General features: G+C 36.7%; 1 protein-coding gene across 1 annotated transcript in view; it reads left to right on the forward strand.

The window, feature by feature from the left end:
* LOC145678520 (bifunctional purine biosynthesis protein ATIC) overlaps positions 1 to 23348 on the forward strand; it is a 72392-nt gene that overhangs the window by 18681 nt on the left and 30363 nt on the right. Inside the window, exons 3-7 of the mRNA XM_081748766.1 lie at positions 8756 to 8959; positions 14726 to 14881; positions 15083 to 15215; positions 21669 to 21844; positions 22679 to 22839. Coding sequence (XP_081604892.1) covers positions 8756 to 8959; positions 14726 to 14881; positions 15083 to 15215; positions 21669 to 21844; positions 22679 to 22839 — 830 coding nt within the window. The remainder of the gene's footprint in view (positions 1 to 8755; positions 8960 to 14725; positions 14882 to 15082; positions 15216 to 21668; positions 21845 to 22678; positions 22840 to 23348) is intronic.

Below are 23348 nucleotides of genomic sequence, written 5' to 3' on the forward strand. Positions count from 1 at the left end.
CAAACTTTATACATCCATTTAAGATTGAGATATCTAAAGAATAGTACGTGTCGATTCCACATATTCTTGTTAGTTTCATTACTGAAGGCCTACATTGTTAAGTAAACAGTCCTTTATCTAACACACTTTCTAACACAAACTGATAAAACTTGGCACACCCATCGGATTACCACAGAGATATCTACTGAATGGTACCAATCGATTTCACATGTTGTTAGTTTCACTGTTCGAGGCCACCATTTTAAAACAATCGTTGGATTTCTCCATTATTAAATAAACTATCAACTTTATCTGCCATACTTTATACTACAAACTAACCAAACGTGGCATACTTATTTACGATTGAGATGTCTATGGAATGGTACGTGTCGATTTCATTTATTGTTGTTAGTTTTATTGTTAGAGACCGCCATTTTTAAATAAACAATCAACTATATCTGCCATACTTTCTACCAGAAACTGACCAAATTTTGCATACCCCTTGAAAGTTGAAATATCTACGGAATGCTATGTGTCGATTTCACATGTTGTTGTTAGGTTCATGATTGATGGCCACCATTTTTAAATACAGAATCGTTGGATTTCTCCAGTGGTAAGTATACAGTCAACTTTTGTCTGCCATATTTTCTACCAGAAACTAACCAAACGTGGCACACTCATTTACGATTGAGATATCAATGGAATGGTTCGTGCCGATTTCACATATTGTTGTTAGTTTCATTGTTGAAGGCCACCGTTGTTAAGTAAACAATCAACTTTATCTTTCGTACTTTCTACGAGAAAATGAAGAAACTTTGCACACCCATTTAAGATTGCAGTATCTAGGGAATGGTACGTGTGGATTCCACATATTGTTGTTAGTTTCATTGTTGAAGGCCACTATTCTTAAATAAACAATCAACTTTATCTGCCATACTTTCTAAAACAAACTGACCAAATTTGGCACACCCATCGGATTTGCACAGAGATATCTACTAGTCGATTTCACATATTGTTTTTAGTTTCATTGTTCGAGGCCACGAATATTAAATAAACAATCGTTGGATTTCCCCATGGTTAAATAAACAATCAACTTCATCTGCCACACTTTCAACCACAAACTAACCAAACTTGGCACACTCATTTAGGATTGAGATATCTATGGAATGGTACGTGTCGATTTCATTTATTGTTGTTAGTTTCATTGTTAGAGGCCAGGTTTGTTAAATGAACAATCAACTGTATGTGCCATACTTTCTACCAGAAATTGGCCAAACCTTGCACACACATTTAAGATTGAAATATCTAGGGAAACATATGTGTTGATTTCTCATATTGTTGTTAGTTTCATTGTAAAGATCACCATTGTTAAATAAACATTCGTTGGATTTCTCCATTGTTAAATAAACGATCAACTTTATCTGCCATACTTTCTACCACAAACTAAGCCAACTTTGCACACTCATGAACGATTGAGATATCTATGGAATGGTATGTGTCGATTTCACATATTGTTGTTCTTTCATTGTTGAAGGCCACCATTGTTAAATAAACAATCGTTGAATTTCTAAATTGTTACCTAAACAATCAACTTTATCTTACACTCTTTCTACCACAACTAACCAAATTTGGCGCACTCATTTACAATTGAGACATCTATGGAACGGTACGTGTCGATTTCACTTATTGTTGTTAATTTCATTGTTAGAGGCCATCATTATTAAATAAAGAATCAACTTTATATGCCATACTTTCTAGCAGAAACTGACCAAACCTTACACACTCATTTAAGATTGAAATATCTAGGGAAAGATATGTGTCGATTTCTCATATTGTTGTTAGCTTCATTGTTGAAGACCACCATTGTTAAATACACAATCCTTGGATTTCTATTGTGAAATAAACGATCAACTTTATATGCCATACTTTCTACCACAGACTAACCAAACTTTGCACACCCATTTAAGATTGAAATATGTAGGAAATAGTACGTGTTGATTTCACATATTGTTCTTAGTTTCATTGTTGGAGGTCACCATTGTTAAATAAAGAATCAACTTTATTTGCTATATTTTGTACCAGAAACTGACCAAACTTGGCACACCAATCGGATTACCACTGAGATATCTAGGGAATGGTACTTGTCGATTTCACATATTATTGTTAGTTTTATCGTTTAAGGCCACAATTGTTCAATAAATAATTGTTGGATTTCTCCATTGTTAAATAAACAATCAACTTTATCTGCCATACTTTTTACCACAGATTAACCAAACTTAGCACACTCCTTTACGATTTAGATATCTATGAAATGGTACTTGTCGATTTCACTTGTTGTTGTTAGTTGCATTGTTAGAGGCCACCATTGTTAAATAAACAATAAACTTTATCTGTCATACTTTCTACCAGAAACTGACCAAACTTTGCGTACCTATGTAAGATTGAAATATCTATACTATGGTTCATGTCGATTTCACATATTGTTTTAATTACGTTGTTGGAGACTACCATTGTTAAATAAACGATTCACTTTATTTTCCATACTTTTTACCACAAGCTGACCAAACTTGTCATATTTACAATTCAGATATCTAGAGTGGTACATGTCGACTTCTCATATTGTTGTTAGTTTCATTGTTGGAGGCCTCCATTTTTAAATAAACAGTAAACTATTTTCCATACTTGCTACCAGAAACTAAGCAAACTTTGCTTACCTATTTACGATTGAAATATCTATGGAATGATACATGTCGATTATCAAGGGCTAACAAGCTCTAGCCAAATTGTGTGTAATACATCAGTATGCGTTGGGATCAAACGATAATTATTCGTGATCAAACGAGCTGGACAAATTCCGATTGAATTTGTTTTCATGGTGGCTGTGGTGGAGGGGCTAACAGGTCATCGGTAAATGTTATTGTTCGGAAAATGGAATAGTAAATATTTCATTCAGAACTTTGTTGCGCCAGAACTTGTTTATAGCCAGTGTGAACTAGTTGTGTGCCTCCAGATTTTTTTTTCTCTCAGGTGGAGCGGGATGGCCCCCTACAGCGTTCCTAGAATTACACTCTAAAAGCCCACAGTGTTCCTAGAATTGCACTCTAAAAGCCCCTCCCATACAACTGACCTGTGCTTCCCAGCAGACACCTCACATTTGAACTCTGTTGAGATTCTATGTAAGTTTGTCGGCTGTACGTACAAATTCAGAGAATAAACATGTATTAGGGAATGAGAAGTTCTCGAAATAAATTTGCAAGCTGAATATTTTTTCGCGACATAAGTGAAGAGTAATTATATACCCTTGAAGAGTACCCTGGAGAGTAAGAAAGCTCTAAGCAAAATAATCATTGAATAAATAGCAATGAAATCACAGTAATGTGTATATATGGCATGTTGTATTTCTACCAGATTGTCAGAGCACTAATTATCTCATTTTTTGATGTGAGCGATCTCGCTATCGAATTTCCAGAAGAACATTAAAAAAAAGATGTATTTAGGTCTATTCCATTTTAAACAAACGAAATACGTTGCGTAAAAGAATTTTCCATGTTAAAATATTTGATGGGTAGAGTAGTTTGTGTGGGATTTGATTGTTATTGCATGTATCTATTGCATGCTGAATGGGTAGCTGGGAAAGCAGCCAGGATATTCATTCTGACGGTTGCAAGCCCATGAAAATACAGAGCAACAGTTACTCCAAGGGAGTAGATAATAGATAAAAATTCTTAAAACAACCGTGGGGGAGAGAGCCGAAAATTTGGGCCAGAATCACCTGTATACAGCTCTCATTATTGAGACACTAAAATTTTTCAATTACTCGTATACGGAAGATAAACATTACGAAACTATTTTTATTTATTTATTTATTTACTTATTCCTTGGGGGGTAGTCTATCTCAGAAAATTACGATTAGCATAATTCTATGTTTCAGGAGTGCGCTTCGAACCCACCCCCCAGAGGCGGTTTTTTGGGCGGGCGAACTATACCTTGTTCGCAGGTCCACACATTAATTAAAGTATATGTAACACACATGTACGTGTGTGTGTGTGTGTGTGTGTGTGTATGTATATATATATGTGTGTATATATGTATGCTAAATGTAAAATATTTTTGAACCATTGTTTCCAATCCAAATAATAGAGCCCCACGGCTCCAACTCGCCAAGGGCTCCATAAGAACAAATTCCGCCTGTGTCACCTTCTACACATCAGTGACTATGCCCATAGTATATTCTATGATAACAAATGACTGAATGTGCTTTTCAAGTTTCACTTTCTTGGAAAGAGAATGCGTAAGACTCTCTTAGTGTTCCAACGAGACGGGACTCGACTCTTTGAAGCGAGACACGATACAATACGAAACTTTTTGTGAAATGTCTCGTCTCGTGTCTCGAAAAATATAAACACAGTTTCTGAATTTGCTTAAAAATTTATTAACCCGGAATAAATTATTTGCCTTCGAAATGTATACCATCTTTTATTATTTCAAATGATCCAAATGATTCAATGTTTCAAATCCTACAAAGAACAGGGAATACCTAAAGAATTTTTTAAAAATGATTCTTACAAACAGCTTTCACTTCCATTTTTCAATCGATTCAAATTTAATTATTTTGTGATAGTACTCCAGATTCAAATACAAATGTAAAGCGTTTATTGAGATCAGTGTTTCAGAAGATTTTATTCCGGGGGCTGGTGGAGATATCTACGCATAAAAATCCTGTTATAGAAGTACAAGTAAAAGTGGCAATTTTATCAGTAACTAACTATTGTTTCATTGTCTTTCTCGTTCCGAACCAAGACAGAAACGTGTCAGCCTTTCTCGATACTGAGTTTTGAAAAGATGCTGATTTGACAACAAAATTTATCTTTTTTATTGTTTTATGATCTTATTCGAAGCTAAACCATTTTTTAAATGGGAAAGTTACATAGGCCTCCTTATTTGTTGAAGTGGCGCCAGGGGTTCTGAAAAAAGTATATCAGAATAAATGGGGAAATCTTGCCTTTCGACTGTACTGACGGTATTGACAAATGTTCCTATCGAAGTAATTACTGGTTTAGTCGAATCTAAGCAGCCGTTGCTGGAAGATTGCAGTCGTGTTGTGTGTTGTGCTACCAAACAAAACTTGGTTAAAAGTTGTAATTTTAACCACTTGGTATAACAGCTCTTTTTGTGTTCCTCAGCCTTTCTGGTGTTGCCACGAGACGAGACAGAACCATTCGATATGAGACGAGACGACACAGCCAGAAATCTCGTCTTGTCTCGTGGCAACACTAGACTCTCTAGATATGTCAGGAAAAGGAATGATAACGTTCCTCACGGAGCACGTGTTAGCTCTCAGCCTCTTTCTTTCACTGATGTTTGTTTACATAGTAGATGAATATATAGAGAGTAACAAAAGGATTAGATATGCAGATTCTCCTGAAACCACATTAAAATTGTAGCAGTATTTGGAGCTTGTTATAAATGGATGTACCGGGGAACTAAAATAATTCTTGGAATTGATCATACAGTATTGATATAAAAAAAACATGGAAACAAGTAAAGACAAAGAACTGAAATCGTGAATTTGTTTTCAAAATACAGAAATCTCAAAGGAATATCTGTTTAGCCGACTTTAATTGTAAACGAATTTTGAATAAATTTGCATTCCCTGAATTCTTATACAAAAAAGATAGAAATTTTTCTTTTAGCGTACGAATGAGAGGCTTTAGGAAATTAGGCCAAGATAATTAAAATGATACTGTCCTTTACAAAATTTAAGGGGAAGACCATGATCGAAAAAGCATCAAACTATAAAGGTCAATGGTAGCTTTTGTCATTTCTTACGACCACTATATGCACCTTATTGCGAAAAATTGATTCGTATTATAAAACCGCTATCGTTCAATAAATGTCAAATTTAATAGATCTTAAAGATGAAATTGTCATTACCTCTGTCGCATAATATATTCTAGCTTTGGGACCTATGTCATTATATGACTTTCACGATAAGTGACAAGAAGAATATAAATCCCAAGTTCAAAACGTAAGGAAAGAAACCGGCTGTTCGCCCTTCAAATTTTAAAAAATGTACCAAAATGGTTGAAATTATGATTTTGTATTTCTTTACGAGAGAGAAGAATAAAAATAAAAATTGGAGCAATTGTGTATGTATAAGACCACTATCTTCTTCAAGTTACTAAACTAACTTCAAGTGTTTCAACCATTTTTGACACATATCTCGAAAACTTTTAGTGATATTAGAGGCAAGAATACGTGGTTGATAATGAGCTTTTTAATTATGTCACAATACTTTTGAACTTTACCTTATGAGAAATGGCATATTCCAAAAATAATTCAGTACCACCCTAACCTGAATTTTACCAAAAGATTAGCGAAAGTGATACGGTGTGCGTCGTCCAGAGTTTAATTCCCGGTGTGGCACTCAAACATTGCTGTGTTGACCAAACATCGAGAGAAAAGTAGGGAAACTAAAAGATAGCGGACTTCAATCTAGACAGCCGGCTACGTTGGGTGTAGTTGTGCTGACCACTAACATAAGCCCGCTGCAGACTCAGATCACAAGGGACTGTTGCGCTAGGAGTTTATATATATGTATATATTGGTGTTATTATTTTACCTTACCTCTCAGTAGCGTAAGTAAGGACGAATGGGCCTCCCCGCAAAAATGTTAAACGGACCCCCTCTATCCACATCCATGAGTCACGTAAAATTTACAGAGAACAGTTTTGACTTTCTATGTTCTATCAGTGAGTCACAACTTGCTCATATGCAAAAAAAGCACATTATTATTATTATTATTATTATTATTGTGCTATAGTTTTCGTCTATTCTTCTGTACCAACCTCGAGAGTCTACGACATTTTTAATGAGATGTAGTCGCCCCACTTTTTGTTGTTTGGTTCGATGCTGGTTTCACTGTCCTTTTCCCATCTTTGAAATACATAAGCACTGCAGATCGCGAAAACTCGACAAGTCGCGCTGTTTCCGAAATGAAGCTCCCAGCCATTTAGTCACCCTGATATATCGTCGTCCTTCCCCATTCAAGGCACAAGCACCACACTAATCGAGTGAGATTCTTGTCGTGTTTGGCGCGCGGTTGTGATATGCCTTGTAGCTCTTATCTCAGCCCGATGATTTCGTTCAAAAAGTAGCGAGTGGTCATAATGTTTTCGCTGGTCAGTATAAGTTTTGTTGGCATTTAATTTACTAAATAATCGCTCAGGTGTTACCGTCTTCACAGGTAAAAATGATATATAGTGGAAACATCACATAATTTTTAACATCCTAACATTATAAAGTTTAACTTCGAAACTGAAATGGGCCTCTTTCTGTTCTGGGCCTCTCAATGTTGCGGGCCCTGCAGGCCCTTTAGTTGCGCCACAGCATTCTCTCTACTCAGAAGGATAGGGACAAATAGAAAAATCAAAATTCATTCTGTCCATTTTTCAAGCATCATACACTTCATGAAAAAAAAAAATCATATAATACTGATATGTAAGAAAATATTGGTATTGTTTGTTTTCTGTATACAAAGAACCATTTAGGTTTTTTATCTCATATTCTTGTAATAATCGAAAAAAAAAAAAAAAGAAAAGAGCTTCATGTGATAAACGGTCGAAAGAAAATTTGTCAACGCGATGCGAATGACGCTCTTTGCAACCTAATTCACGTTTTTCGTACAAAAACTCTATTCCTACCTGCAAAAAGAAAAGATTTCTGTTACCCGTCAATGGTTGAGATTTTGCCCTGCGGCTGAACAACACGGCTTGCTGACTGACTGCAGGTGCACGAAGGAAAAAAAAAACTGTTGGATTCCTCTCCCCGCCCACTTCAATTGTGGATATCCTGGACACATTTAAACTGAGCGGTACGATCTTTCAGTTCTTCCCAGTAGAGGTACCAGCAGTGATTGCTAAATGAAAAAGTGAGCATCTGGTGGCGAAAAGGCGAAGTGCTCGGACAAGGGGGTGGGCACTTAACAGCGTATAGTACAATCCAATCCTTGCAGTCATTTCCAACTTACAAGTGTGTGTCCCAAAACTTGTGAATTGCTTTTAGCTCGCTAAAATAAATATCATTCAAATCGGGAACACACGCCTCGCGTTAATTTCATATGAGCTTCTTACTTACTTCTACCGCGCCGTAACTTGAATTATTAATGCTATCTATTTATATAATTACCATAAATCTAGTAGGATTTACTAACAATTGAGATTCTGGTAGTGGCAAGTACGCTCAGTAGATAGTGCATCAAACTGCATGTGAAAATTTTAAATTCATTTAAGGGTTATACTAGAATAGTATAAAAGGACTTCGTCCGTAGTTGGAAGTATTCGATATAGAGAGAATGTAACCTACATTTGTGTTTCTGGTTTATTTTAGGTTTCGTTACACCGTGGAAAGAATATAGCGATATTTCATTGTCAAGGGTTCGGGTTCAGAAAATCACAACCTTTCTCTAGCGAATTCACCTCAGCCATAAGCAAAAATTAACTTTCCTTATTTGCAGCCACTTTTCTATTAACTTTGTATCTGAAAACAACCACCCGTAGACGCTTACGCACATATATAGTTTTCATCTGCTGATATACCCATAAATTGTAACTATTTCAGTTCATGTTGATGTAGACATGCAGCGAAAAACACTTGTGTACGTGTTGAAAATCCACTGCTAGTTCTCTTTGAAACTCGAATGTTTGTAAATATTAATATTATGTATGACTATTAAATTATATGACTATTAATATTATATATTACTATTTAATTTCAGCTTTGTTGAGTGTATCAAATAAGGCTGGGCTCATCCCGTTTGCTCAAAAACTTCATCAGTTGGGATTGACATTAGTAGCTTCTGGAGGAACAGCCAAAGCATTGAGAGATACTGGTTTACCTGTGAAAGATGTATCTGACATCACTGGTGCACCAGAACTTCTTGGGGGTAGAGTAAAAACTCTACATCCGGCAGTTCACGCAGGTAATCTTAGTTTGATACTGATCATTAAGTGTTTTATTTATGTCAATATTTACATTGATTATGCTATGTTAAATCGTGGATTTCAAGGCAGTTTTGTCCTAGTGTTTATTACTTTCTAGTTTTCCTGTCAATTACACGTGGTTTCGTTCAGATCACATTTTTATTTAAAGGTTTCTTCTTCAACCATGTGCGTTAGAACTAAATTCAGGCCTAAATGCTATGAGTCTAGGGACACTATCGTGATGATACACCTTACTCTTTTCACCTTCCACTTCCTTTTTTTCTCTCTGCATATATATATATATATATATATATACACAGGGTGTTTCAGATAAAACGTCCAGTGCTTATAAATCCGAAACGGCTGAGAATAAAAAGATGAAAAAAAAAAACTGAGATAGGAAAATGTCATAGGGAGCATCACATGGTGTTGTTGTGGTGACCCCCAGGGCCCTCCTTCAAGGAGGCCCAGGGGCCAACTTCAAATTTTCAAATAGGAACATGTATTGAATCATACCTTATTCAATAGTACTTGAAAAACGAAACAACTTTTGCAGGAAACATTTTTCGATTTGGGACACCGTTTTCAAAATGGCCGCAAAAAGTCCTGTATTAGTTTGAAGTTGGCACCTGGGCCCCCTTCACGGAGTTTCCTGAGGGTCACCACAACAACACCACTTGATATGCTTTATCATCGTTTCTATCTCAGTTTTGTTTCATCTCTCTACTCTCAGCCGTTTCTGATTTAGGCCTATAAGCACTGGACGTTTTATCTGATACAGGACCCACTTTTTGGTCATTTTGAAAACGGTGGCCCAAATCGAAAATTGTTTCCTACAAAAGTTGTTTCGTTTTTCAAGTACTATTGAATGAGGTATGATTCAATACGTGTTCCCATTTGAAAATTTGAAGTTGGCCCCTGGGCCCCCTTGACCCCCTTGAAGGAGGGCACTGGGTTTCTCCACAACACCATCATGTGATGTGCCCTATGACATTTTCCTATCTCAGTTTTTGTTTCATCTTTTTATTCTCAGCCATTTCGGGTTTATAAGCACTGTACGTTTTATCTGATATAGGACCCACTTTTTGCGGCCATTTAAAAACGGTGGCCCAAATCGAAAATTGTTTCTTACAAAAGATGTTTCGTTTTTCAAGTACTATTGAAAGAGGTATGATTTAATACATGTTCTTATTTGAAAATTTGAAGTTGGCCCCTGGGCCCCCTTGAAGGAGGGCCCTGGGGGTCACCACAACAACACCATGTGATGCGCCCTATGACATTTTCCAATCTTAGTTTTTGTTTCATCTTTTTATTCTCAGCCATTTCGGATTTATAAGCACTGGATGTTTAATCTGAAACACCCTGTATATATATATGCGAACGTGAAATAAAAGCAAGGATAGGAATGGCGAAAGAAGCCTTTAAAAGAAAGAAAAGTCTGTTTTGTGGGACCTTGAACAAAGAGTTGAGAAAAAGACTCATAAAATGCTTCGTGTGGAGTGTTGTGCTGTATGGGGCGGAAACGTGGACATTGCGTAAGGGTGACGAAAATCGACTGGAAGCCTTCGAAATGTGGGTGTGGAGAAGAATGGAAAGGGTTAGTTGGGTCGAGCGGAAAACGAATGAGAGAGTGTTAGAAATGGTGGGTGAGAAAAGAACACTTTTAGATATTATTAGGAAGAGGAAGAGAAACTGGTTGGGACATTGCCTAAGAAGAGATTGTATCATGAGGGACGTCCTAGAGGGTATGGTGGCGGGAAAGAGAGGGAGGGGGCGAAAGAGACTACAATTAATGGATGATATTAAAACAGAAAGATCATACGCGAAGACGAAAAGGTTAGCGGAGGATCGTGGAGCATGGAAGCTTCTCAGCTGCGGCAAGTGACCTGCCAATAAAGGCAGAATACCTATGATGATGATATATATATATATATATATATATATATATATATATATATATATATATATATATATATATATATATTTGTGCTTCTTTCATCTCTTGTCTGGTGAAGCATTTTTTTGAAAGATCATAGTCTGTTTTCTTTGAATTATGTTGTTTTTTTAACGTTCCATGATTATGCTCTGAAATTAAGAAAGACGGTGATGATGATAGTGAACGAAATGGTGAGATGAAGAAAGGAGGAGAAAATACGAGAACTTCGACAAAAGCCAACTGACTGTCCACCACAAAGCCTACTTGTTGCCAGCTGGCATTGAACTACCCTGGTAAGAAATATACGTACCTATATACACCAACCAATTATTGGATTATGATCACCCAGCTAATAGCGCATAGGTTCTATCGTTTTCTGTATAGTAGCGATCCGTCATTAGTTGTATAATAAGTTTGCTAGTATGGCCAACCAAGCTACGTGTATGGTGACCTTCAATTCCGAGATGGACGAGTGAATTATGACTTGAGGGACTGAATATGCCGTTCCATAGCGTCCCACAGATGATCAATAGAGGTGTTGAGATTCGAGGGGTATGGGGGCCGTGGAAAATGTTCGAAACCCGCATTGTTTCCTAGAACCATTCCTTTACAGGGTCTGCGTGATGGCTTAGTTGCATTGATATTGTGAAAGATAACTTAGAGGAAAAGGTACATGATGGGATAAGCCAGCTGCCAGAAGATCGTGATACTGGAACAATCGTAATGTTTTCGTCCATAACCACCAATTGTTTGCTCCACATCAGACATTCGGCAAGCACTTGGTGGTTTACCGCCACCAGCGTTCACTGTTGATACCATGCATGAGGGCTCCAAGGCCTTCTGGGGTTTCTGCCAAACACACTCATGACTGTCTGCGAAATAGAGTAAAAGTCATGACTCATAGACCTGGGGATGTGTTGGAATAACTGCCCATAGTCATAGGGGTATGTTTCGAAGTTGACCATGGTTGTTATTGAGTAGTCAGCTGCATCTTAAATTCCGTAGGAGATGCTCCATCTCACAGACAGCCTTTCGCTGTCGTGTTTAGTTTTGTCCAAAGTTCACCATTCCTGTTGACATCAGTATACGACGTGGTATCAAAAAGTTTCGAGACTAGTTCTGTAACACGCCAGCAGATGGCAGCGGAAGGTTGCACGCACAGGCACAAGGAGCACCGACCTTCATAAGTCAGTGTGCCAAGAGACATCGTCCCGTATACATCGGGAGCTGTGGAGCTGCTCTATTCTGACCACATGCATTACCACGTCTGCAATTTCTTCGTGGATAGCAACGAAATTCTGCATGAAACTAGTCAAATTCACCACAGAGACTCTTGACACTATTAGGCAAGTGTGCGTCGATGCTGTAATGAGTCGTCCACTGGAAGACGACGAGAGATCAGGAGAACCTTCAGCGAGCACAACACCCGAAAATGTCGAAACCAATCGGGAATGTGTGAGGAACGTCGAAGAACAATTCACAACATTGCTGCCATTGTCAGTGTGTCATACTGAATAGTGCAGGCAGTCCTCATTTGTGACTTGAACATGCATCGTGTTGCTACCAAAAACTGTCACCGTGCCGTGGATGACCCTCCTTCATGTCGAGGATCATTACCAGGATGGAACTTAGGTGTGTGGGTACGACCCATAGACAAAGCAGTCTTCACAGTCGAAGAATTCATCTATCATCTCCACAAACGAAAAAGACGAGGCAGATCCACAGCTTGACCAAGTTCATGCTTATCGTCTTTTTCGACATTCGCGGCATTGTGCATCACGAATTTGTCCCCAGTGGCCAGACTGTAAATAGCGAGTTCTGCTGCTACGTTTTAAGGCATCTGAGGGAGGACATTCGACGAAAGCGACCGGATCTGTGGTAAACGAAAAACTGACTGGTTCACGACGATAATTCACCCTGTCACCGTGCTCCCCTCACACGTGAGTTTCTCACAAGAGACAAGATCATCGCATTTCTGCACGTAAACTATTCACCAAATTTGGCTCCTGTGGACTTCGTCATCTTCCCAAAGCTGAAGATTCAGCTCAAAGGTCGCCATGTGGACACAGTTTCGGAGAAAAGCGTGAATCGCAGAAGGTGCTCCACAAAAAAACTTCCAAGACACATTCCAGTAGTGATAGAAACGCTGGGAGCGCTATATTGCTGTACAAAATGACTATTTTGAAGGTAATAGTGTGTAAACTTAGATGAAGTGCTTTCTTCTAAACAGAACTAACCTCGAAACTTTTTTATACCACCTCGTATAATCATATTTCACGTTATGTTGAACATCTCTTTTATTTTAGTGAAATTGGTTTATGGGAACAATTTTCTGTGCATTAGACTAATTTTTGTGTAGTGAAACGCTTTTTGTTATTTTCTTTATTCATTTAAGACAATAATGCATTGTTCTAAGTTATCTAAAGAGCGTGAGAAACTCTGTTCAGTAGGTCCCAGGCTGGTTGCTGCTAGGTACTTGAACAGTAGTAGCCAATGGTAATGCGCCTGCTGACGACGTGTGAACAAAAACTAATTTTGAGATATTCGAAAGAGTAACTTTTGTTTCTTGTAAGATCACGTGCCTGATGAAGGTGATGTTACATTGCCGAAACTGCTACTCAAGTATAAATATATGTTTGGTTGTTTGGTCAGTTTTGTTAATCCAGTAGCTCTTGATTTACAAAAAGAAAAAAGAAAAAGTGCTGGACTCCAGACTTAACGCTGCACGCTGAGAGGCATGAGCCGACTTGCAAATCACTCTGCAGTTCGGTATTAATCAGAACAATATGCATTAGCCTCGCTTATCAATTTTGCACAGAAACCGGTTTTTCTTTGTCGTGTAGTATTTTTATCTGAGTGATATATAATTTGTGTACCCAAACTATGATGTGAGTATGGATAGTCTCTAAATCTCCTTTATTAAATAGTTAATAATAATTTATCTGAGTTTGTCCTACATACGATTTTGCCATGGTAACAGTATACATATGTGTATGTTTGTGCATTTGAAATTCTGTTGTTGTTCACTTATTATATTTGGTGCTGGACATCTTTAGGATGAACCTTTGGTGCCTCGAGAAATTGTTTTATATCCACATTTCTTAGTGGCGTCTGAACATTAGAACAACTTTATTCGCTATATCTTTTGATAACATTTTCACTGCGGCTGCTGCTATTGGCACTAACTCTTTGGGATTCGATGATGCAGTGATAAATCTTGTCTTTATCTAGCACACGTGAACATTAATTATTGACAAAACGTGTAGGGTGTAGGCTCATAGTTATGCGTTACCAGGTTGCACTCTGCCTCATCTCATCACTAAATTCACATAGCGACAAAATCGCATATTTGTCAGTCAAGTAACTTGTTTCGTATTGTCTAGTATGGTGACCTTAACATGTTTTTTGAAGTTTCGCGTTATTTAACTTTCGTCGATTTACTTTAGCGTCTTTTGTTTTCCTTAAAAATATGTTTTTAAAAGTCCCAAACTTCCATAACTCTTAGTGCTTAACGTTGTATCCGTTCATCACGATAGAGAAAGTTAAGAATCATTGTTCGTCTTGTGTTCAGGGAACTACGCGACGATAACAACGGAAATATCTTGGAAAGATCTGTATTTTTATAAATAAATAAATAAATACTAAAATATTATTTACATTAAAAAAACTTCGAATATGACGGCAAAATTATTTCATGCGTGTTCGGTTATCCGTAAAATTGTCATGTACTGCATGGTTCGATTCGGATTTTATAGTTAGATGGTTGCATCATCTAAGGCTCCAGTTTTCTGTTAGAAGTATTGAAAGTTTTAATTTTGTTCTTTTCCAGGAATCCTGGCCAGATTGACAGAAAGTGATCAAAATGATTTACAGAAAATGAAATATGAAATGATCCGAGTAGTTGCTTGCAATCTGTACCCCTTCGTTGATACTGTTTCAAAACCGAATGTCACCATTGCTGATGCAGTTGAAAATATAGATATAGGTAAGGCTTTTAGCTTCAGTATAATAATTTTGTCTTTTTGTGCTAAGATGAGCTTGTCATACGTACACAAGGCAGTTCCGTAATTTCTTTATAATGCAGTATTCGTTTAAACATAAACACATCTTTATTGTTAGTAATGGTTAATGTTCTAATTCAGTCGTTATACAAATGAGTTACAACTACCTTATATTTGATTTGAAGGTGGAGTGACATTGTTGCGAGCAGCTGCCAAGAACCATGATCGTGTAACGGTTGTTTGTGATCCGTCAGATTATGATGTGGTCATTCAGGAAATACAGTCATCTTCAAATAAGGATACAACGTTAGATACTAGGTAAGACTGCATGCTAGGCTAGATATGCATATATTCATTATACTCAGTATGACCTTCAGTAAATTTTTAATCTCACTAATATACATTTTTCACTAATTATTATTTACGAATATAGAATAAGTTCACCGACTGGGTAGTTCAGCAAACTTATTGCTCATCCCTATTCTTGTATTAATTTATATATATATATACATATATATAAGTTACTAAATTTGTCGAATTAGAGAATATCAGGGATTAACACTCACCCCTTAATGCGCCCTGGGAATCCTAATCGGTTTATGTTCCTGGCAGGGTTGGCTGGTTTAAACCAAGGTAATTTAAACCATGGTTTAAACCAGCTGGTTTTATAAAAAAAAAACCAACTGGTTTAAACCAAAAAAAGAAAGAATGAAAAATGCTTTAAATCGTGTGAACTTCGTGGTGACGTTTCCACATATCAAACCATCCGCATTACGTTTATCTACTTTTCACCTTTTAATCAAGAGGTCTGTGTTCAATTGTCGGTCGAACCACAACCCATCTTTCAAGTGTAAACCAATTAGCGATTCGAGGTGTTCCTTTAAGCGAAAGTCTTCTCCGTGATAACCTTGATATTTCATAAGGATGTTAAGCCTAAACATACGGAATGAAACCAAATTATATATTTCTACTTGAATGAATACCTGTTGTTTATAAAAAAGCTAAGGTTGCTTAAATATATTGATAGAAATTGGCAAAATTTATCAACTACCTACGTAGCTTCCAACATCAACTTGGATTTGACTTTGTTTTAATTTTATTGAATAATATCTATATACCAAATTTGTAATTTAATACTTCAGTTTTAGCGTAGTGATTATGATACGTTGACCTTAAAATTTTACATACAAATACATTTAAAGTAATAACAGGATTTCCCCATTGGCGAAGGCGGGAGTTTCCCGATTTATATATAATTCTGGTATAATGTTTTTAATTGTGTAACTGTTTATTTTTTTGTCCTTCTGAAATGACTCTTAACAATAATATTAACAAGTAGGCCTATGTAAAGATCAGTACAACGTATTTTTATCAGAAGTCCTTCGTGAGTGAGTCGGCAATCGCATTTGTGACCTATTAGTCCCGGTTTCGTGTCCAAATGGACAATTTCTCTTGGATGTAAGTCTAGAAGCGGTTTGGATTCTGCTTTAACCTTATGTGACCCCTTCCAGGATAACCTTGTTTTAGCATAATAACACCAAGGCGAAACAAAGTAATTTCTGTCCATATCTAATATAAATACATAGAGTAAATGATTTAAACCAAAAAAACCTGGTTTAAACCAAAAAAAAAAAAACTGGTTTAAACCAAAAAAACAGTTGCCAACCCTGGTTCCTGGTATGATTTCCTCGACAGCCATACACTGAAGAAGAGCTTCGGCTTCATAAATATTATTATTACACTAACTCTCAAGCAAGCGATAACAATTAAGATGTCAGTATTTATGCAGTGGGCCCGCTTAGCGTAGTTTCTAACGCTCTCGCCTTCGGTGCGAGTGGTCCTGGGTTCGATTCCTGGTGGGAGCACCCGGTCGAAAAAGTAAAAAGCTTTTTCAGGCCAGCCATCCTGAATGAGGTTTCCTTGGGTTTTCCTCATTGACACCAGGCAAATGCGTTGGTGTACCTAACTTATAGGTCCCAGGCCGCTTCCTTCCTTCCCTTTCCCCGGATAGTGTGCACGTCGAGGAACTCATCCCTCATACGTGACGTGCTAAGTAGCCATAGATGCCGAAAGCCTAGAAATCGAAATCCTAAATCAGTATTTACGCACGTTTCGTACAGTTTAAATGTTTTAATTCACTTCAGTTGTACTCTTCCTTTTCTTCTTAAACCATAGATAAATCGCGTCAGTTTATGAAATCTGAAAAATTGTTACCTATACAATTTAGTCACAGATGTTTGAGTGAAGCTGTTGGTAACTAAATCCCAATTCGTGTCGAGCTTGTCTTCGTCCAAATTTAACATTGACTGTTTTCTTCTAATATGACAAGCAAATTTCTTTCTATTGGTGACTATGTTTCGTTAATACTGAGAATATAACAATCATATTAGGATTACCTGAGCGTTAATTGATCTTAACAAAATGTATCAGATTGGTATCTGGTAAAATACAAGGATGCATTTATGTCCATGCATTTGAAAAGAGGAAAAAGTTGAGAAATATTGTTCTAGTGGCGAACTGGGTGATTGTGTAATCTGGCAGGTAGGATATGTGTGTGATTAATATTGTTCACGGACCAGTATTCTTAGATAGTCTTGTTTTGTTCGTATCATCAGAATGACAAATGACTGTATTACCTCGTAACTATATCCGCAGTAACTATTTCTTTGTGGCTTTACTTACACGATCAGCATATTGATACTATATGGTCAAATGGAAAGTGGATTTCGCATTATGCCGTGAAAGCCATGTTTGTTGAGTCATTTTAAGTTCAAGGGGAAAAAAAGAGCTATGTGCTTTGTGTAAGACTATAAACATTATAATGTGATGGATTATTTTTGACAATACATTAGACTAGCATAGTCATTTCAGTCAATTTTCTTTATATCAGCACAGTATAATGCAGGACGGCCTATCGTCTTTGTACATTAAGAATAAATGGGTTTCTGGCAACAGCTCATGTGATTCAGATCCCATATTGAGCTGAATGGTTCACGTCTCGTATATCCTCGCTGTTGAAAGGGACGCTAACTCAAATCCAGTCAATCAACGAGATACATTAAATCTTCATGACAAATATTACGGCACCTCAGCAGAGCTGTAAGCATAAGGCTGAGGAACGTTATACGAGTGAAGTATTTCATGTTGTCCGCTTACGTACTAGCAGCTATGGCAGAAATAGGCTAAGTAATAACTGGGACAGCTCTGGACTACGGCAGACCATTTCCAATTTGTAGACATTTGTTCATGATAACATATAGGTAATTGGTGAGTCCTGTTGTCTCCATTTGCGAGAACGTAGTGCATCAACTTTCCTGAATAAGAATCTTCAGTCTCGAAGGTTGACTAGCGTTGTCTCTGCTACTTCCTTCTAAAACTAGTTCCCTTTTTCCATTCATGTGCGATTTTGTTTCCAGCCATCCACCTAATGTGTAAAAGGTTTTTCGTGACATTAAATACACGCACTGCTGCCAATCACCTGCGTAGCATGTCATGCAGCTCTGTCTCTTCTGATCACTCTCCATACTGTCCTCTCATATGTCCTAGTGATAGCAAGTCTTACAATACAGCGTAGTGATCAGCATGCAGCTTCATGGATATGACATCAACATTTGAGCATTCGTCCAATATAACTGGTTACATTGCCTCAAAAAAAGAGTTCTCAGCAGTCATTCTCCAGACTTAGACGAATTGAGCTGTTAGTATCAGAACGATGTTGAAGTACATGCTCCAATACAAAAATAACTAATTAACTATGCGTAAGGAAATCGAAAGGTTCATTCCCACAGAAATTGAACTTCATCCTATGCGAAGTCAGTGTGCTGTGGATTGTTGCTCACTTTCCTGAGACCCTCCCTTTTTTCTTGGTCTACCCATGTGTATTTCCTCTACGTTTCCTGACTAGGACTCGATACACCCCGTGCCCGTGCGCATTAGACATATAGGTCTTGTGTTCCGTTCATTTTCGACGTCTCGACTCTTAACGGTGTGATCTTCAACGACTAAAGTTGTGTTATGTAGTTTTCTTTTTAAATTTCATTCGTTCGTTCATCTCTTTTCGCGCGGAAATTGTAAAATTTTAGACTAATACACATATTTATTACGTATTCTATACATATTTCATACTAATGTAACTATTTGTTTGATTTCCTAGCTCAGGTCACTTTCTTCTGAGAATGCGTCGATTACAAATCCGAGTAGAGGTTTTAAATCTGTTTCAGTAATAATCTCGTCCTTCATTTGTCCATATATATTCTATAGTCTAAGGACGTAGAGCAAGATCATGTATTAAAGCCAATTTTGACTTTAAAAATGTCATATTATTTTAATATGTTGAATCAATAGCAAAAATGTATACTTATTTAGCAAACTTCTAATCATTGTCCTTCAGTTCTTATTTTCGATAATTCTTAAAGTTACTGTAAATAGCTGGTTATTATTTTCAAAATGTTATTACAGTTAATGTAATGTAATGTAGAGCTATTATTGGATGAATATAATAAGTATTCAACATTATTATAAAAGGAGGAAAGAGAACAACCGATTTTACTTTACACAATAGCTATCCCTTGTAGTTTTCTGAATCAAACGAAACAATACGTTATATCAATTTCTTCGTGATCAAATACCAACTACACTGAATAAAATACAATGTAAATTTCAGATGTAGGAAACCACATCCGCAGATTCCTATTTTGATGCGGATATCCGCACCCGTGCAGACCTCTAGTTATATCCTTCATAAGTTCATATTCAATGAAGTTCAAAGGGTTAGAAGTGGATTGAAGGGGGAATGAACTTGCCTTACCATGCTAATGCGCTAACCACTATATTACCTAATATTCCATTTCCTGACCAGCTACCCATGGTAGAGCACCGATCACAATAGTGAGAGTTTTATTGTTGGTCAGGTTTTACCTTGAGCATCGTTGCACCAGCACGATACACCAGAGACCAACCAATTCGGTTGTCTTGTTCCACTTTATTCATAGTGTATAATTTAAAAACTATTTAAAGACTAAAGTACACTAAATATGTCAATCTAGAGATGTCTGAGTGATTTTTATAACAAAGCCATTCGGAACTTCTCATACTGTAATCTTTGTACTACTTAAAGCTACAACACAAAAACTTCTTCGCTCTTTTATACAAATATAATTGGGTTCAGGAACGTTTTATGAGAGGTTTATAATTAAAAAATGCACTCAGAAATAACTGTTAATTGGAAAACTGTTACTTAAAAGGTGTTTGCTCTACAAGGTAATGTGTTTTGATTTTTTAATTTTATTGATATTTCTGTTTTCAGAGTATCGAAAGGGAATGTCATGTTGACAAAACTGACTATTTTCGACACCATTTGCTTTTTGTATTTAGTCACAATGTAAAGACCGCCAAAGCTGCTCGTGAGATTTTGTGTTATGTATAGATAAGGAGCAGTGCCGTTAAGTGCTCCATCGTTTGTTTTCGCGCTGCGAAGATTGGAATTTTGACCTTAGGGACGGACCACACAGCAGTTGATCAATTAAGTTCGATGAAGAGCGATTGAACTACCTTCACGAAAATCTAAGGCAAATGACCAGAGAATTGGCGGGGCAGATGGATTGTGATTTAAAAAATAAAATTAAAAAAAAAAACGGCATAATCGCTGCCGATTTCCTCGCTCGACATTACTCAACATATGGACACAAACCTCGTTTGTTTACCATATTTTCACTAACAATGAAAAATTGTGTCTTTACATCAATATAAAGCAGAAAAAAAGTTCAACCCTGATAAACAGTAGATTCCGCGGGTAAAACAAGATCATCATCAGAAGATAATGTGGTATGGTGGGACTAGGAAGGCATAATTCATTACGAACTGTTTAAGCATAACCAAACATTTAATTGCGAATTTCTACGTTCAACAACTGGACCAACTCAAGGAAGCAATTCAGCAAAAAAGATCAAAGAGGCGAAATAGTCGCCGCGTTCTCCAACACAACAACGCTCGTCCTCACATCGTCAATATCACCAAAGCCGAGGTTTAAGAACTTGATTGGGGACTGCTTCCTTATTCTCCATACTCGGTAGGGTTGGCGCGTCAGATTTTCATCGCTTTCGAACGCTTTGCAATAACGAATGGAATTGAAGGCTTAGTTGGACTAATTCTTTGAGTTACGGCCGAGAATTGTTTATCGCCGACACTTCAGAAAACTTATTGAATGGTGGAAGGAAGTTGTGAACAACGGAGAGTAGAGTAATCAAGAAAATACTCAATTATTCTTTAACCCAATATTTAAGATGAAAACAATAAAACCTGCCTCTTCGTAAATTATTTAAATATGAATGTAAAAAATATGTTTCAAGTTTCAAAGTTTGATGGTTGGTTTGTTTTTCAACAATGAACAGTGAATCGACTAAAGTAATGTCTTTAGCAACTGAAAATTTATTGAAGCTTTGTAATGTCAAATTGTGATTCAATCCCATGTAAAATTCATAAACTGTTACCATGCCTGAAGAATCATGGATCTAAGTAGAACTCTTGCTATGTTCTTCATACCTTGCTAAAAGTAAAACTTTAATTCTCAATTTAGTTTACTGTTCAGTATTAGCTTTAGTAGATGAATATAAAATCATTTATAACCAATGTTGCAATTCGTAACACATTTAATTGTAAGAGAGATTATTTATTTATTAGTTTTGGGTTAATTTGATTCCGCTATAAAATATGTTGAAGTAAACTGGTGAGTCTTGTTTCTGTCTTATGTTTTTCCTCAAATTTCTCTTTTAGGAAAAGATTGGCTTTGAAAGCGTTTACCCATACCTCCGAGTATGATGTAGCTATTTCTGATTATTTCCGGAAACAATACAGCGCTGGCGTATCACAGCTAACCCTTCGATACGGTATGAATCCACATCAAAAACCAGCTCAAATATTCACAACTTTAGAACAACTTCCATTGAAAGGTAAGATAATTTTGTTATAATTATATTGTACTTTACTGGATAAGAGAACTGGTTTATAGTAATAGAATTGTTGGCTTTTGTTGCATGAGCCGAAGTTTCAACCTCAGACCTATAGTCTGTGCTGGGCAGGATCGTGTCCGTGGGTTTTTCTAGAAATTCAATAGTGCTTCATAGAAATTAAGAAACTAGAGGAAAGAGTATGAAATTATCAGTAAAATTGATTAAAATATTATTAGTTGGACAGATTGAGATAAATTATATGGTTGGTAAATGTAGCGGATTTATGAAAATGCTGAGAAGAAATCCATGATTTAGTTACAGGTGTGTCTTATCGTGGAAACGGTGGGTAGATGCTGAAAACAAAGGTAATGTTGTTAGGGATAGTTAGTATTGATTTGATGATGTGTAAATGTTTATAATTAATCATCTCAAAGGATGATTTGTATGTAACGTAAGTAAATTGAGGAGGAAGTGATTACAGAACACGGAAGAGTTATTTGTAGATGATAATGTAACTACCAGAGAGAGGCGGCATTTCAGTAATAGTAGCAAATTGGATTTAAGTAATGAAGTAGGAAATTCCACACAGAGAGAATTAAATTAAAAATTAATCTATTCGATCTTCTACTATTAAAGTATTTATAATTTGCTGTTCTAGAATATTGTAACGTAATGTATGTAAATAGTGAAAACTTGATCACAGAACACTTTTGCTTAACGCATCATCAGATAGGGAGGAAAGAAATAGGGAGAAAAAAAATTAAAGAACAGAATAACAGAAAAGCAGCTGTAAAGGTCCAGGTGCGCTTTATTTAGTTATTTATTTACTTTCAGTGGTGAATGGGTCCCCAGGATTTATTAATCTGTGTGATGCCCTGAATGGTTGGCAACTTGTTCGGGAGTTGAAGGCTGCCCTAGGTCTTCCTGCAGCTACTTCCTTCAAGCATGTGAGCCCAGCAGGAGCTGCAGTTGCAGTTCCTCTTTCCAGAGATCAGGTAGGGGAGATGCCAACAGCAGGTTTTTTTTTGGCTGCTAACAGTGTATTGACCTAAGAATTAAACATAACTGATTGTTTTGTTCACTCAATAGGTTTTCTATTTTAATCGTGTTTTAATTTTCTATGTATGTTTATTTTCTCGGTATAATTCTGTATATCGTCGCTGTACCTCGGAAAACCATTAAGTGCAGAAATTATAACTTTCACGAGAAGCAAAAAGTGTAACTGTTTCCCTAGAATGTACATCTTGTATCACAGAATATACATGTTTGTTTTGGATGTTGAACTGTACTACAACATTAGTAAATCCACTATTAAAGTAAAAATTATACCTACCTTTTACAACACTGCTGTTTGTTCGAACAGCTGGTAGAGCCAACTCTAGCACTCTTTCCTCTGCTGTGCATTTTGCACAACTGATACTGAATGAAAGAAACTACAACTGCTGAGTTGTTCAATTCTAAGACAACCGCTGTTTATTTGGACCACAAACTTCAATACAATTAC

The sequence above is a fragment of the Thermobia domestica genome, chromosome 2, assembly GCF_964235325.1.
Source record: "Thermobia domestica chromosome 2, izTheDome1.hap1.1, whole genome shotgun sequence".
Classification (NCBI taxonomy): domain Eukaryota; kingdom Metazoa; phylum Arthropoda; class Insecta; order Zygentoma; family Lepismatidae; genus Thermobia; species Thermobia domestica.